Genomic DNA, 16,574 nt, shown 5'->3' on the forward strand with positions numbered 1-16,574 from the left:
TCCAAGGCGCAACGTCTCCGCAAGAGTGAGATTAAATAGGCATAGTGTAACGAACGTGCATATTGTTTCGGGATGAATTAAGTCAGGGAAAGTCCATAACAAATGAACCACATCTCGGAATCAACCTCCTTAACAAGATGTTACTGGAGACCCATGTAGCGCAGAGCTTGAAAGCATCTGCCAAGGATTCAACCGCAGCCCTCACCCAGAAAGATACAAGTAATTAATCGGAAATAATATGGAAACAGACGTGTTATACATTGCACGTGTTCATTCAACATGCCATGACTATACACGCCAGCGCGCGATAAGTATCAGTAGTTAAAAGCAGCCACATGGGCGTTAAGCGCAGGATCATGCGCACTAAAATCTTTCCTGCAGCTACGCACGAAAGCCTAATTTAATTTAGCCTCAATGAGACGTGGAAGTTATCAAAAAGCCAGACTTCATTACGGATAGTTTTATGCATTTTTTATTTTTAGAAGCGGACTGGCAAAAAAAAAAGTTAGCTGCGCTTTGTGCAATTTTCCTAGTAAACAGATGAAAAACACCTCCACAACCGCCGTATTTGCAACTATACTGTGAGAAAGTAAATACATCAAAAACAAGAATTATGCTTCTCTTGAAAGTTTAAGTAATGACAAACGGTTATGCGTATTAAGGTCCAGAGCAGTTTTAGTGTTTGCGTTAGGTACGGAATGCATTCAGTATCTGACCGCTTCAGAGATTTTCTAAAATGTAAGATTGCAGAGATTTCTTTTCCATCTTTTATCAGAATATTAGAAATAATATATTACACGATGCATATGCTGTTCACATAATATATGAATAACAAAAGTAAACCCTGTATAAAAAAAACAAATATCGAAAAGGCACAATTTGTTACATGATAAAGTTATATGCACCGCATACAAAAGAATACAAAAGAATCAGTAGCGCGATACATTAATACAAACGCACGCAGATAGACGTGTTAGTCAAACCCGATAAAATCTTCACGAGGGATTCCAGTTTTTATTGTCTTAAAACTTTAATAGCCTATGGGATTTTAATGAAGTCCGCACTTTTTATAAGTTTGTCCGTGGATCCGCAGTGGGCTTCCAAAGTCTGTAAATGTTCCCGCCCAGTTCTGCGCATGGTCCAGCTGCAGGGCTCGTATCCGTAAAATGCTGTGTATCACCTTACCGGCTTCTCTTGACCCACAGATCGTGACTAATCTCTGAAATTAATGCAGGGTGTTAAGCACCTGTTGAATGCAATGGCTTTTCGTTCAGCCATTTTGGTTTGGTTGTTTTTGCATTTAATTTTGCTGGAAGTCTGGCGTTAGTCTGCATTTTTAATAGTTTTTAAAGAAAGGATCATGTACCGCAAAAAATTGCTTCTTACTCTAATACAATTTCGGTTCTCTTATTACAATCCTCTTACCAAAACACACGATACGTAACCATTTAATTAACAAACCATAAGTGTCATAAACATAAATACGCATTTAATTAACAAAAATTAAACTGAAATTAGATTACATTTCTCTCATCCACAGTTTCGGTAAAACTGGGCGGGGTCCATCAAATTGCTGAAACTGTAAGACTGGTCAAGGGGTGCGGTCGTGGCTGCTTTGGGGTGACTTGGAAATAACGATATTTGTCTCTGTATTTCAGAATATGTCCTGATAGTCAGAAATCATAGTCAGGACTGGAACAGCGGCGTTTTCGGCATTGTTCTGTATTGTCAAATCAAATGGAGCCCCCCCGGAGGGCTCTCGGGTGTGGGTTTGTACATGTATGCATATGAAATGCAGAGTGTTCTCGCAGAGGAGTTAAGCATTCAGTCTTCGTTTTTAAAGCGGAAAATTCCATTAAATAAGTAGGAAAATGTATCAAACGGGCGTTTTCTTCAAGGGACAACCGGATTCTCACAGACCCATAAAAATCAGCAGGCACTTAAGTATGTTCTGTTGAATATAATTATCGTCCTCGGTTAGTGCAGAAGTACAACGGAGTCCCGGTGGACATGGCCCCCGAAATCTGCTCTTGGCTGACGGATCACGGCCTCGTAAGGGTGGTGTACACCGGCTGCTCCCAATTGGTGGTGGGACTGTGAGAAGGAGGGATTGACAGGCTGTTTAGGATGGGGGTCGCATAGGGCCGGCGAGAGGAATGGAAGTACGGGTACTGGTAAATACTGGAGGGGTACCCGGAATACGGGTTGTAATAACCGGGGCTCTGCAGGTCCGTGTAGTCACACGGGGAGCTGGAGTATGAAGCGGCCGCAGATGATGATGATGATGATACACAAACCGGAGCGCTGTAGGAGCCGTAGTCGGAGTGGGACGGCGAGCCGTGGGTACGGTCGTTGTAGTGACTGGGACTCAGCTGCTCCGTTTTGATGTGCGGTCGCTGCTGAGCCGAATCGCCGTCGCTGGAGGGCGAGGAGGGCGCGGTGCCCTTTTGGCTCCACGCCGAACCGTTGGGCTGACCGTAGGACGCGCCGTAGGAGCCGCCCCCAGATGGACTTTGCCCATGAACCTGGTCGGGGGGCAGGGCACCCGAGGGGGGAGGTGGCGCATGACCGTTGACGGGTAGGTACTGATCGAACTCGTGGACGTCGAAGGTCTCCATGTTGCTGATGACCTCGGTGCTGAGCTCTGAGATGTCCACGTTGCTGAAGTCGATGTTTTGTCGACCGCCGTCCAGAAGGCGCCGGCCCTCGGCTTTGAGGTCGTGCTTCGCCGCGTACTGCAAATCTGTTTTAGGGGTGGTGGGGGGGGTCGGTGGACCATGAGCTTGACCTTTGTGATGAAAAGAAATATCTCAATACTTAAACAAGCACAGTGTATTAATTGTCCACTTACCATGGTGCATTCATGTGATATTTTACCAACAAAGCATGCCTCTCACCTGCATGATCCTGGTGGGTGTGTCTGTCTCCCAGGCCCGCCAAGCCGCCCATTCCGGGCTCAGCTTTGTAAATCTGACCCACCGGGTGATGGTTGAGCTCAGCTCCGGAGTCCGAATCGCTCTGGCCCGGCTTTACGCTTTTCCGCCGGCGTGGCTGGTACTTGTAGTCCGGGTGATCTTTCTTATGCTGGACCCTCAGCCTTTCCGCCTCATCCACAAAGGGTCTTTTCTCACTCTCCGACAGCAAGCTGCGTGGGGTTGTTAAAACATAATTTTCATTAACATCATTTTAAGTCAATAAAGCGAGGCAGGCCAACGGGAAAACGGGGAAAATATCCGTCTGTGATGAAGATGAGCTTTAATGCCTTAGGGGATATATGTGAGGAATCTGCGCGATGACTTGCCGAATTCGAATCGCATAAACTGCTTAAGTATGAACATAAATCTACGTTATTAGCGATGTCCTTCATGCCAGACGAATACAGGTTTACGGACATGGTAAGGTATTTTAACGATGAATAGGCGATTGCCAATAAATGCGAAGATAGCACTATGAAAGCGCATGTCAACGTGGACCCATTTGTAAAGAGATTATTGTGAACAAACAACATACTGAAAATTAGTGTTTGGTGAAGTGACAAGCTTCCAAAATAGGCTGTTTAAAAATCACAACACGCTTGGGAAATAAGGTTCCATTACTTCAGCATCTCCAGAGTTATACAGTTCTACTTATAATGATCAATGAAGTCTGAAGAAATCTTTTGATACGCGTCATTTTCAGATATGAAAAACTGATGCCGGTCCAACGGACTTACCGCCACAGTCTGCCCAAAGTTTTGCTCAGTTCTGCGTTATGGAGATGGGGGTATTGGTCCGCTAATTTCCGGCGCGCAGCCTGTGCCCACACCATGAAGGCGTTCATCGGTCTCTTGACGTGCGGTTTGTTCTTCAGCGATCCGTTGCCCCTTGCTGGCATCTGGACCAGCGACCAGTCGTATCCCTTGAGGACCTGCGACACGGCATCTCGGATGCAGGCTGGAAAGCGGTCATCTTCCACGCCTTCCATCTTCTTGCCCAAGTCGGACACCAGTTGAGTGCCGTGCCCGTCGGATCCTGCTGGGGACAGGGGGGAATCTGAATCGGAGTCACCTTGAGACATGGAACTTGTGGTCCCGGCAGGACTGCATGGATGGTCAGCAAGAGATTTGTCGTTCTCCTCCGTCATTTGTAACATCGATGAAAAAGCTTCCAAACAATGAATATACTCAGTTGACTGTGAGACTAAATCAAATGCAATGCAAATAGAACCAAATGCGTTTTAGATACAGGAAATCATATTAAATCGAAATGCCGTTCACGCTTGCTGCTGTCGTACAATCCAGTTAAATTGTATTTTTCTTATTTCGCCTGTTTCTGGTCCAGCGGCCGCCACTTGAGGCTTCGGTCCCGCACTGGGTTTCACTGGATTAGCTGTGAGAGAACTTTGGTTGGAGTTCCATCCCTCTGCTCCACCTTCTTGCCTATGATTGGTCACATCGCATCACAGTTTCTGTCTCTGATTGGCCCATTTAGTAGTCTAAATGTCCCAAGGTGACAAAGAATTAGGTGTCATATAGTGATGCACATACCGCTGGTATTTATCGGATGCAATGAAATACATCTGCTTCGTGGGGTTATTTTGGAAACCTCTGCTATATGCTTAAGGTTTCGTGTTGAATTATGGCTTCCACAGTAAATCATCTTCAAGCCAACACATTGTATTTAATTTTATGATTATAGAACCCCATTGTAACAATTTCCGATTAAGAGAAGCAATGCAAGGCGTTTTAAATCACTTTTGACCTTATACAGTGTCTATATGTAGGTATAGACTGAGGGTATGGACTATAGCTGGCAGCCAAAGAAAAGCCCACGGATTCAGGGTCTCTTCTCTCAACCAAGGATACAGGATACACCATACGACAAGTGTTGCTGATCCTTAAAAACAAGCCGTAATGCTTAAGAGTCAGCCATAAGCATGCGGACATATTTATATAATTTGTAAACTAAATGCATGACGCTGAAGATAGAAATTGTTACTGTAGCGCTCTATAATCTAAAACTAGCTTTATTTTGTTGGAACGAAATGTTAAATAAATGTCATTTTACATGAAGCATTAAACTGTTTTTCATTATATAATTTGTTTACAGCTGTTTAAATAGTATTTTCAGTTTAATGGCCGACTTCTTAGCTGTTGACACCTTCAGAAACTAACTGTACGCCGTATACCTTACCTGAACTGCAGTGAGCGAGCTGGTACTTTGCTATTCAAATAGCTTTAATATTAAACATATGCAAAATGTTTGCAACCGTCCTAAACCGTGTCACGTCACTGTGCGTTTAAATTCGTAAACAATCTTATTCATTTTAGGCTTGCGGTCTATATGCACTGCATGACAATGAATGTGTTGAATGAATGTGTTTAAATAGATATTTCTGACAATTTTATATAGTTTACGAAGTGAGTAGTTGATTAAATATAGTACAATTAATAACGTGAATCCATTCAAAACGTTCTGATGATGAAAAGCATATTCTTTTGCTAGCACAGCGATTCTAAAGGGGGGGGGGGGGGGTTATGATGATTCTAACGGCCCCCGAAAGAAAAAAATTGAAACATAATTAGATTGGTCTGGGTCGGGGGCCCAATATGATGTGCTTTGTTGGGGCCGAAAATCTCTAACGCACTGAACTATGACGTGATATCATGTGAAAGACTAGGTTTTCTTGGATTTCATAACAAATGGGTAACACTGCAATTGTAAAACAGTGCAAACTGAAATTGCCGGACATCACCTCTAGAATCCCACGTCGTGCCGATACTGAATCACTAACTCATTTATTTTGTTCCCCTCTGTTACCAGGAGTTCGGCAAAGTTAGGAGGTAAGTTTGCAATAATGTTTACTACCATTTGCAGTATATTCTCTGTAGGCCTAAATCAATACAATAAACATTTGAGTAGCCCATACAATTGAAGTATACAGTGAATTATAGTAAATATAGTAAATATCGCAACTTAAAGCATACAGTCATACATTTTACTGCCTTTTTTATTCCTGCTGGGTGGGACGTGGGGCGCAGTGCCCCGAGAGATGACGCTCTTTAGGCAGCTAATGACAAGGCGCCCTGTGCGCAGACACGCCCCCTAAACAGCGCATGCGCGCCAGGAGACATGGCAGCTTCCACAGAGGCGCTGGGCAGCCCTGGGAGTGCGCTTAGGAAAAGACGGACCGTTTCGCCGAATGAGTCTGGACACCTAACAGAAAAGCGGAATAATGGAGATGGCAATGAAGGACCTGCAGAGTGTGATAAAACAAGTGACGTCACTTTGCAGACCGGGACGTTTTGGCTGACGCGAATTGTGATTCTTCGGTCCGTGGCGTTTATTTACTGTGAGTGTGATGCGTTACCTTTAACCCACTCTGAAACAATTGAAGAATAATTACCCTTCTCGCTCTTTACTAAATGCAATAGATATAGAATAATACACTTAAAAAAACTTGGACACTATCCAGTGCTGTTGAATATAAATCCAAGCTTTCCTTTTTGGTAGCTAAACTTTGCCCGTCACGTACATTCTTTTGACTACTTGAACCCTTTTCAAAATAGGTTTATTTATATAACAGCTAGAGCAATATAAGAACGATACTAACACGCGCGCGCGTGCTTTTAAAGACCCCTAACTCTTAAGGTAAATATTCTCGGCCCATGTGACCATTTATACAATTCCCGAAACAGACCCTTCATCTCGGTAATATGAGGTTGACCAGTTTTACCTCCATAAATTGTTACAGCTCTTTGCAGACTGAGAAAAAACTAAGATATTAACTATATAGTTGGACGAGAATAGTCTTTAAATTGTGGGTGTCCTTTTGTGGCCACCACTCTGAATATGAGTCTCCACTTGCTGTTGCGTATTTGTCTACGATTGTAAATATGCTGGCATTAATGTCTGACCCTATGTCTCATGGGATATGTGGAAGTTAAAGCATTCCTATGTAAATTAATGTCATTATTATCATCATTTAGCCCTGAGATTGTGATGTCGTTGGCCTCCCATCCGACTGACCGACGTTCCTATGTGTCCCTGTGTCACAGTCGTGGCGTTTTGCGTGGCTTACAACCAGAACAAGCAGCTCATCGGTGACCGGGGCTTGATGCCATGCCAGGAGTACCTGAGGAGCGTGAAGCATTACGTGGGCGGGAAGATCGGGGCAGCCGCCCTGGCCTATGCTCCCACCATCCTCTGGTTCCTGGACTGGGCTGACATGGACGCCAACCTGGACAGCATCGCCCTGGCTGGCCTGGCACTGTCGGGCTTTGTGCTGCTGGCAGGCCGGGCCAACATGGTGCTCATGGCACTGCTTTGGGTGCTGTACCACTCGCTGGTCAACGTGGGCCAGCTCTGGTAAGTGTTGACTGCTGAAACACATGGCGGCAACCTTGAAAATATGGGTTTACGAAGTGACTCTCAAGTGAGTCCAGAGTGACTCCGATGTGACTCCAGCTTGACTTCAGAGTGACTCCAGACTGAGCCAGTTCATAAACAGAAAACACACCAGGTAACTCTTTACTTGTGGGGCCACAAACAATGCAGCAGTACTCTCTTACTTAATGTATTAATTAACCAGAAACCAGAACGTTTTAGTTGCGTACTAATCCCATGTTTGTTCATAATGGTTAGTAACTTGTGCTCCTTCCAGTAAAGTGTTACCAAACACTGCCTCACACATGATGTTGCTGCACTGAGCTCTCGAAGGCTGATGCTGCACTTAGAATAAGAAACACTGCATTCTTAATCTCTAATTCAGCCTAAGCAATGGTTAAACAAATCAGTCCGATTAAATCATGAGAATGCGCTTAATTGCATTTAATGTGACCTGTAAATTTACATCACATCCGATACAACTGGACGTTCTTTATGAAGGTGATTCAGAGTAGTTGCCCTTTTACATGGAGTCGGGGGCTAATCTTGCAACTCCCACTGGCATCCAACTGGTCCTCTGAAAACTCAACTGTCAGGCACTGGTCTGGCGGAGCGGGCTGAGTGCCGTGAAGGACTTGGTCAGTTCTTCGTGTCATTTGTGGTCAGAGTTAGAGATCTAGAGCTGCGGTTGTATGCAGTCATGAAAGATCTTGAGTGCGTGGAGTAGAATTGGTGAGAAATCACAAAGCAGAGCACTTTCGGAGGCTATATGGGTAATACTAGCTGGCAGTGTCCTGCAGTTTGCAGAAGCCTTTGGAATGTGTCCAGTGAAATCCCTCACGGCCCAGCTTTACAGTGCTCTCAGCTTTACAGTGCTCTCAGCTTTACAGTGCTCTCATTCATCATCTCTTTTTTTGTAGTTATATAAAGATTATTCTTTTGTAGAGAAATACCCTCTGAATACTGCTTTTTAAGAAAATCAGGGTTTCGAGTTTTAAGCCATTTAAGGAAATATGAATGGAAATTAGGTCCTGTTTTTGATTACCGGTGTTGACTTTGATGTCATCTCAGTTGCATGTTGATGGCTGATTGAAAAGCAGGCCTGAAGGGGTTGGGGGGGGGGGGGGCTGTCCTGTGCATGCCTTGTGGTCTGTCCCTATGGAGACTCCTGTCACATGTGAGGAATGGTTACCCGGGCTCTTGGCCTTCTGTGTGGGGTGGTCTTTAGGAGCGGGGGGAGGTCTTTACTCATCATATCTGTGTGTATTTAATTAGGGGGGGTGGGTGATGCTGTATGACAGCTGGTTTTGACTCTAATAGAGGTGTGTGTGTGTCTGTGTGGTGGTGGTGGTGGGGGGGTGATTTCTGGAGAAGTCAGTTTGGCGCTGGGACAGGTTCTTGCAGGTTTTACAGATAGCTTAACGACAGAGGTGAAGGGTTGTGGGTTTGAGTCCCCGAAGGGGCCCTGGTACATTTGAATGAATTTAAACCCACAGTTGTCTGTATTACAAAACCCACATAATGTTTTTTCTGCTTAATGAGTGCTGGGGCAAATGCCCAGACCCTTAATTACCCAAACTACTATTTGTATAATGGTGTAGTAATGAACAAGTCCCCCCTCCCAATTAACACATAATGTAAAAGCCCGGGTCTGCGCCTGTTTGGTGTGTGGGTCACCATGACGACTGGCAGGGCAGCCTCCACACTGGATTGTGGTCTGGCCTGCTTCTCACGGGGGTGGAGCTTAGGCTCAGGTTTAAAGAGGGCAGATAGGGTGAGGTGTCTCCCCCCTGCCCTTTGTGTAGTAGCTGTGCTTTTTCTCTCATTCATCTTTTTCTCCTTCCCTTTGTTTTACAGGTATTCATTTGGTAAGTGAACTTTTCAAATAATTATTATTATAATATTTGCACATTTACTCATGCATCCAGTTGCAGTTTGAGTGTCTGTACTCACTGTGAATCCAGAACACTGCACATACAGCACATATACTCACGCAGATACACACACACACACACACACACACACACACGGGTGATCAGGGTTGCATGGAAGCCATAACCAGGAACCCAAACATTTTAACGCATGCCCCCTCCCAATACCAAACCTAAGACTTTGTCCCTTCCCATGGTAAATGTGTGTTTGGGACGCAGCCGTGGCTTGCCGCCGATTTCCGCCCCCCCCCCCCCCATTTTCACACAGGCTGAACATGCCGCATCCGCTATGCGGGGGCCGCCGGGTTGGGCCCCAACTACCACGGGACTGTAATGGGGAGGGCGTGGGCCCTGCGGCAGCTGCTGTGCATTAGGCCGTCCTGCTGACCTTTGACCCCACACCCCAGAAAATACATTTAGCAAAAACAACTTAATGAGAGCTTTACTGGTCCACTTAGAGGCTTTATTACAAGATATTAGCGCGGTGGGGGTGGGGGGGGGGGTGGTTTTGCCCTGAAGGAAACAATTACAGTAAACCGTGGAGTTTGTGGACTGGGGACCAGGCTGTTTATGCATCTTATTTATTTTATTTCTTTAACCCGCTAACGCTGAAGTACTTCCAGGCGGCGTTCGCTTCCTGTCTGGCGCCCCCCCTCAGCCTTGCGTGGCGCGGGGCGGCTCGCCGTGCAGCTGGGGCACCCCGCGTTCGGGGGAGGGTGGGCGACACCCCGGAAGGTCGCCGCCGGGCCGTGTGACGTGTCCGCATGCTGTTCAGCTGACGGACATCCTGAGTGTTTCCTGGGAGACGAAGCTCATCGCCTGATTGTGTTTCTCCCCCTGGCTGATGTTTCGATCCAGGGCGATGATGTACACTTTCCTGGCCCCCTGCCAGCGTAACGGGCCCTTAAAACCCGCACTGAGTGGGGTCACCATGTCACTGTCACCTTTGATCATTATGCTGTTGGTTACTGTATCAGTACTCATCCTTACGGGGGGGGGGGGGGGGTAACTGTCTTTTGCAGGGCTTTGAAGCCCCTTCCCGTAGTGTTGACACATGCCTTCTGCCCCTGTGAACTTTCGACATACTGGATGCAAGTCTCTCACCTTCACCGCCACGCCACCTGCAGTTCATTATGTGACAGTGGTGGCCTGGGAGCAGCACACAGGCCCTTTTAGTGTGTGTGTGTGTGTGTGCTGTCATGTCTCGCATCATGGGAATTGGCAGTAAGGATCTCTCCCCCCTCCACGCGGATATGTTTTTCATCTTTTCCCTCCCCCCCCACATATGTTCCGGATGATTCTTGCGGTGCATTTGACCTTCCCAACTGTCTGCCACTTTTTGATCTTGGCGTCTTCCCATAAATCATGCTTCTCATTTGCCTCTGAATTAGACGGTGTGGGACACCATGGGACCGGCGGTGGGGAGTGGGGGGGGTCCTTTACTGGAATCGGGGACTTTTCCCGCGGTGATGAGTCTATAGACATGCTCTATCCCTGGGGATCTTTGTGTATCGCTGTACCGTGTGCGCCTGTGGTCAGTCTTTGACGCTGTTTAGTGGTGTGATTTTATTTTGTTTATTTTTTAATGCACCACCCCACACCACTTCGCAGTGGTCTCGCCCGTCCTGACACAAATGGACCCCGTGTCGATGCTTTGGTATCACCTCAAGCCACAGCTGTGGTGGATTTTACCCATAATTCCACCACCTCCCCCTTCCCACCAATCATCTCCGTATGTCATCAGCAGGAACCGCACATACAGTCTCTGTGAGTGAAAACCGCATTAAACGAGCAGCGGGGGGCAGGGGCCCAGCCGGCCTCACTCACCCTCCGGAGAAGCATGAGTCTATCATGCCCCGTGAACCCATCAAATAGACCCTCAAAACTAACATGCAAGGTATCCACTATGGGTGCTGGGACGCGATATGGTATCTTCTAGATTTTTTGTTCTGTGAAAGCAATTTGGGGGGTGGGGGGGTTTGGTTCCACATAATTTAACTGAGTTTATGTTGTGTATAACATCCGTTCCCAGAGGGTCACCTCTGAGGGTGCAACTGCAGACAAATCATATCAGCCTTCGCTCCCGTTACGTTATGCCCGTCTTTAACCCTCTCTGTCGCTCCCGTTACGTTACGGCCGTCTTTAACCCTCTCTGTCGCTCCCGTTACGTTATGGCCGTCTTTAACCCTCTCTGTCGCCCCCGTTACGTTACGGCCGTCTTTAACCCTCTCTGTCGCTCCCGTTACGTTACGGCCGTCTTTAGCCCTCTCTGTCGCTCCCGTTACGTTATGGCCGTCTTTAGCCCTCTCTGTCGCTCCCGTTACGTTACGGCCTTCTTTAGCCATCTCTGTCGCTCCCGTTACGTTACGGTCGTCTTTAACCCTCTCTGTCGCTCCCGTTACTTTATGCCCGTCTTTAGCCCTCTCTGTCGCTCCCGTTACGTTACGGCCTTCTTTAGCCCTCTCTGTCGCTCCCGTTACGTTACGGTCGTCTTTAACCCTCTCTGTCGCTCCCGTTACGTTATGCCCGTCTTTAACCCTCTCTGTTGCTCCCGTTACGTTACGGCCGTCTTTAGCCCTCTCTGTCGCTCCCGTTACGTTACGGCCGTCTTTAACCCTCTCTGTCGCTCCTGTTACGTTACGGCCGTCTTTAACCCTCTCTGTCGCTCCCGTTACGTTACGGCCGTCTTTAACCCTCTCTGTCGCTCCCGTTACGTTACGGCCGTCTTTAACCCTCTCTGTCGCTTCTGTTACGTTACGGCCATCTTTAGCCCTCTCTGTCGCTCCCGTTACGTTACGGCCGTCTTTAGCCCTCGCTGTCGCTCCCGTTACGTTACGGCCATCTTTAACCCTCGCTGTCGCTCCCGTTACGTTACGGCCGTCTTTAACCCTCTCTGTCGCTCCCGTTACGTTACGGCCATCTTTAGCCCTCTCTGTCGCTCCCGTTACGTTACGGCCATCTTTAGCCCTCTCTGTCGCCCCCGTTACGTTACGGCCGTCTTTAGCCCTCACTGTCGCTCCCGTTACGTTACTGTCTGTCGCTTCTGTTACATTATGGTCTTTAGCCCTCTCTGTCGCTTCTGTTACATTATGGTCTTTAGCCCTCTCTGTCGCTCCCGTTACGATACAGCTGTCTTTAGCCCTCGCAGTTGCTCCTGTTCCGGTATGTTATGGTCTGTTTTGGGTTGCCTGGTATCCATCGTATCTGTTAGCGTAGCTGACTCATTATGTCACACCTCCGCTGTGTGAGCCCCCCCTCACTCTCACTCTGGTGGCCTGACCTCCGCTCCTGCTGCAGATGGTCCCCCCCATACTTTTTGGATTGGAACACATCCCTTGGATGGTGGCGGGGTGGGCAGGAAGCTGCGTCGGTGGGAGTCGCGGAGGGTCACGGGGGTAACTTCCTGTTTCCTTTTACGGCCTCAGTGTCAGTATGGGGGGGGGGAGGGCTCCTGTGAGGGCTAGCATATTAGCATTTTCCTGGACATGTTTTTGTGAAGCCTGGTCTCTGTGGCGCCGGCTCTTTGAGGAGATGAAACCGCCTCTGATGGCGAGAGATGAAACCGCTTCCTGACTTGTGCGCCCTCCAGGGGAGCCAGGCTGTGCTCGTCTGCTCTTGCTTCATCTGTGACCACAAATCCCTTGGGGGCTCGAGTCGAGACTCAAGGCGTCCCCAGTGTCCTTACCGTGGTTTAGCCACCCGCGGGGTGCCTGAGGCGGAGTTTCCCTGGCCCATCGTGAGAAAGCACCGTAAGCTCTTCTGAAGAGCGTTCCGGAACACAGCGTCCCTCCCTCGGGAGCCCCCCCACCTCCCCCCAAAACATGGAGCCCTGAGATCTTTCCCCATTCTTTTTGTTTTCCCGGTGACAGCTCTGAAACCGAGAAGGAACGTTTTTAATCGATGAAACCCAAAACGGGACTGGAGGGGGGAGAGCCTGGAGGTGAGCGAGCAGGTTTCAGGAAATTGTTTCGAATTGGCTCTGGTTCATGTCGAAGGATGGGGGTCCCAGCTTTTGTACCCTTAAGAAAAGCACTTACACTAATTATGAGGTGTGTAGACAGTGCACCACTTCTGCACTTTTTCTACAGTTTTTTGCTCTAGAGGCTGCAGGTTCAAGATCAACATCTGATTGGCTGCCAGTCTGGGTCCCAGGGGGGGTACCGCTGGGCAGGGTGCGTGACCCCCAGTCGCACCCACTAAACAGGGGAGAAAAGTGCTCCAGTGGGTCAGCTGGGAGGCTCTAGGCTCTATCCGTCCACCTTTTCTATGTCTGCCCCCCCCCCCCCCCCGATTTCCCCCAATTCTGTCGCACTCCCCCATATCACTTCTGCCCCTCCCCCCATCCCCGTGTCTCTCCCTCTCTCCCTGTGCCACACTTGTGTGTGCCCGGCTGATCTGCACCATAAAGAGGGGCTTTGTGGTGGGGAACAGCTGCCGATTGCCCCCCCCCCCCCACCGACCCAGCTGAAGAGACGGGACAGCAGGTGGATCAACAACACGGCCCTTCAGAACGTTCCAGAAGGCCCCACACGGTTCCACACGCGCCGGCGCATGCGGATGCCACCTCTGACCCAGCCAAGATGCACGTGTTGACGCCAGCTTGTGTGTGGATCCGGACCCACCGGTCGGGGTTCGATGGCATTTCTTTAGTTCTAAAGAGCGGTGGGATTTCTGTGTTCCTGAAGGGAGCTTTAAGTGAATGTAAGGATGATGATGTTGATGGTGCCAACAGTGGCTCATTGGGTTAGCAATCTTTATGCGTTATCAGAAGGTCGCTGGTTCAAATCCCAGAGTCAGCAGCATGATTTCCCTGTATTTGTGTGACCGGGACAAGTGGCACTGAAAACGAATAATAATAATGATTATTCACCTTTCAACCTCTTATTTTGGCTGGGGTCATATGAATAATAACTTATATGGTGTTAAGTATATGGTATTAATAATATGTAATAGCAGCACTGCAGATATTAGAAGAGTTTTATCCAAAATTGTTGACACACTGTCGTCAGTGGATTTCCACTTTACCTCCTTTCCCGCTTAAGCCCCCCTGGGTCTGGCGGGCTTTGAAAGGGGGCGAAAGGTGTGTGAATGTCCAGCATCTCGTCTCCGGCCCGTTCGAGAGTGAGACCGGCTTTGAAAGGGGGCTAAAGGTGTGTGAATGTCCAGCTTCTCGTCTCCGGGCCGATCGGGTGTGAGACTGGCTTTGAAAGGGGGCTAAAGGAGTTTGAATGTCCAGCTTCTCGTCTCCGGGCCGATCGGGAGTGAGGCCGCCTTTCCCTCAGCAGTGCCGCCTCACCCTAGCATTCACACCGCTCGCAGACTCATGTTGGACTGGGGACGAGTGCGTTTTGCCCGACCCAAGGATCACAGGTTGCTGGCGGCTTTGTGGGAGCAGAAAGGGGGCACTGCTGTGTCTCCCAGTCATTACCGCTGCCGCGTTGGAGGGAGCAAGATGCTGGTAGGGGTGGCGGAGACATGTCTGTACACCCCCCCGACACCCAGTGCGCTCAAAGGCCCTAGTGTTTCACCCCCCTCCCCCTTAGGATCAGCACAAAGACCAAGAATCCAAGCACCTCACAGCGGTTTTATTATCAATCAGCAGATGTTTACTGAACTGGCGGCGCTGTATTTTACAGAAACCAACTCCTCAACCGCCAGGCCCCCTGCTGGTAGGGATTCTTAAGGCAGGTGCATGAATGAGCTGTGAAGCTCAGGTCACACTAACCTGTAAGCTGTCACTGTCACAGCCCTAGTGTCACCTTCAGGATTCGGCTGGGTCCCTTTTGGTCTCAGTGACCAAAGCGATACCCTCTTTTGACGCTCGGATGGCTGTGGCTGGTTTCCAGTATGGGGGCAGGGGATTCCACTGGGGCATTAATGTCCTGGGTGGGTGCAGCACTGTAGTTACAGGACTCATGGACTGGCACCGCTGGATGCCGAGTTACGTAAGAGTGTGCGGGGGGGTGGGGGGTGGTATTGTCTGCCAGCACAGAGCACTGATGTTTCCATATGAAAATCCCTTATCTGGCCCATGTAATTATGTTTGCGTGAGAGCTTTGGGGGCCTGGGGGAGGCATGGCTTACCCTGGGGGGGGGGGGGGGGGGGGGGAGGATCTATGTCAGCAGACGGTTCAGTCCTCTTAAACTTCTAAACTTTCCTGTATTTACCATGGGCTGTTTGTCCCTGTGTGTGACACTCTAAGGTACATCAGCAGGGCCGCCTCACGGGATTTGCCAGCCCCCCCTGCCCCACTGTCAGTCCTGATCCCACGTCGAGCTCAAACCTGCCTTACTGTCTCTGGATAGAAGCGGTTTAGAATTTGACGTGTGTGTGTGTCTGATCATGTAATTATCACGTTGTGGGGACCATCTGTGACTTTTACATTTTTTACTCTAAAAGAGAACACTCAGTGGTAACACTTATCATAATGCATTATGATGCCTTTTTATAAATACACTGCCCGTCCAAAAAAAAAGTCGCCATTTGAATTTATATCAGCAAATACTTAAAAGCCAATGACTAGATCATTATTACAGTCCTGCAACGTTATGCAGCAATAAAGTGAAGTCAGCTGAGAACCTGAATCTACTGAATGGCCAGGTTACACCTCCATCCATCATCAATGGATTTTTCCTTCCCTGTTGGCATGGGCATATTCCAGGACGATGATGCCAAGATTCAATGGGCTCAAATTGTCAGAGTGTTTCAGGGAGCATGAGGAGCCATTTTCACGCGTGACTTGGTCACCACAGAGTTGTGACCTTAACCTCACTGAAGGTCTCTGGGATGTGCTGAAGGAGTCTTTACGGAGGTTCAACTCACTTGTCAATACAGGATCTTGGTGAGAAATGAATGCTAATCTGGATGAAAATAAAGGATGAGATGTTGCATAAGCTTGTGGAGACAATGCCATGACAAATGTGCACCATAATCGGCCCAACTAAAAATTCAAATGGCGACTTTTTTTTTTTGGACGGGCAGTGTAGTTATAGCCGTATTCATAGTACTTTATGAATGCATTATAATGCCTTATAAAGGTATCTATAATGCGTTATAATGAAGTAAAGTGTTACCAACTCAATTTTATAAAAATTTGTGACTGCAATAAAAAAACCAATGCCAAAAGTATTTTGTTTGGTTACTTATGGTTAAGGTTAGGGCTGGTTAGGGGTTAAGGTCGTCATAGTTGGGATTAGGGTTAGAAATGAATGGAGAGTCCCCACAAAGATATGACCGCTGTCCCCACACGAACTAGGACAGCAACATTACAGACTGTCT

The 16,574-nt window shown here is 48.2% G+C and overlaps 2 protein-coding genes across 3 annotated transcripts in view; one reads left to right on the top strand and one right to left on the bottom strand.

Moving 5' to 3' along the window:
• Positions 1 to 456: 456 nt before the first annotated feature.
• LOC111860613 (transcription factor Sox-8-like) lies at positions 457 to 4,372 on the bottom strand. Its single transcript, XM_023844458.2, has 3 exons — positions 3,713 to 4,372; positions 2,898 to 3,145; positions 457 to 2,788 (listed from the first exon to the last, which is right to left on the bottom strand). Exons 1-3 carry the CDS (start codon positions 4,129 to 4,131, stop codon positions 2,043 to 2,045), a joined length of 1,413 nt encoding a protein of 470 aa, XP_023700226.2. The 5' UTR covers positions 4,132 to 4,372; the 3' UTR covers positions 457 to 2,042.
• Positions 4,373 to 6,069: 1,697 nt separating this feature from the next.
• lmf1 (lipase maturation factor 1) overlaps positions 6,070 to 16,574 on the top strand; it is a 29,351-nt gene continuing 18,846 nt past the window's right edge. The window contains exons 1-3 of one of the 2 annotated variants that reach the window (XM_072711954.1): positions 6,070 to 6,330; positions 7,037 to 7,346; positions 9,222 to 9,232. In XM_072711954.1, the coding sequence (XP_072568055.1) occupies positions 6,111 to 6,330; positions 7,037 to 7,346; positions 9,222 to 9,232 (541 nt within the window). In that variant the 5' untranslated portion in view covers positions 6,070 to 6,110. The remainder of the gene's footprint in view (positions 6,331 to 7,036; positions 7,347 to 9,221; positions 9,233 to 16,574) is intronic. The other variant, XM_023844451.2, reaches the window with a different exon arrangement.

The sequence above is a fragment of the Paramormyrops kingsleyae genome, chromosome 5 (genome assembly GCF_048594095.1).
Source record: "Paramormyrops kingsleyae isolate MSU_618 chromosome 5, PKINGS_0.4, whole genome shotgun sequence".
Classification (NCBI taxonomy): Eukaryota; Metazoa; Chordata; class Actinopteri; order Osteoglossiformes; family Mormyridae; genus Paramormyrops; species Paramormyrops kingsleyae.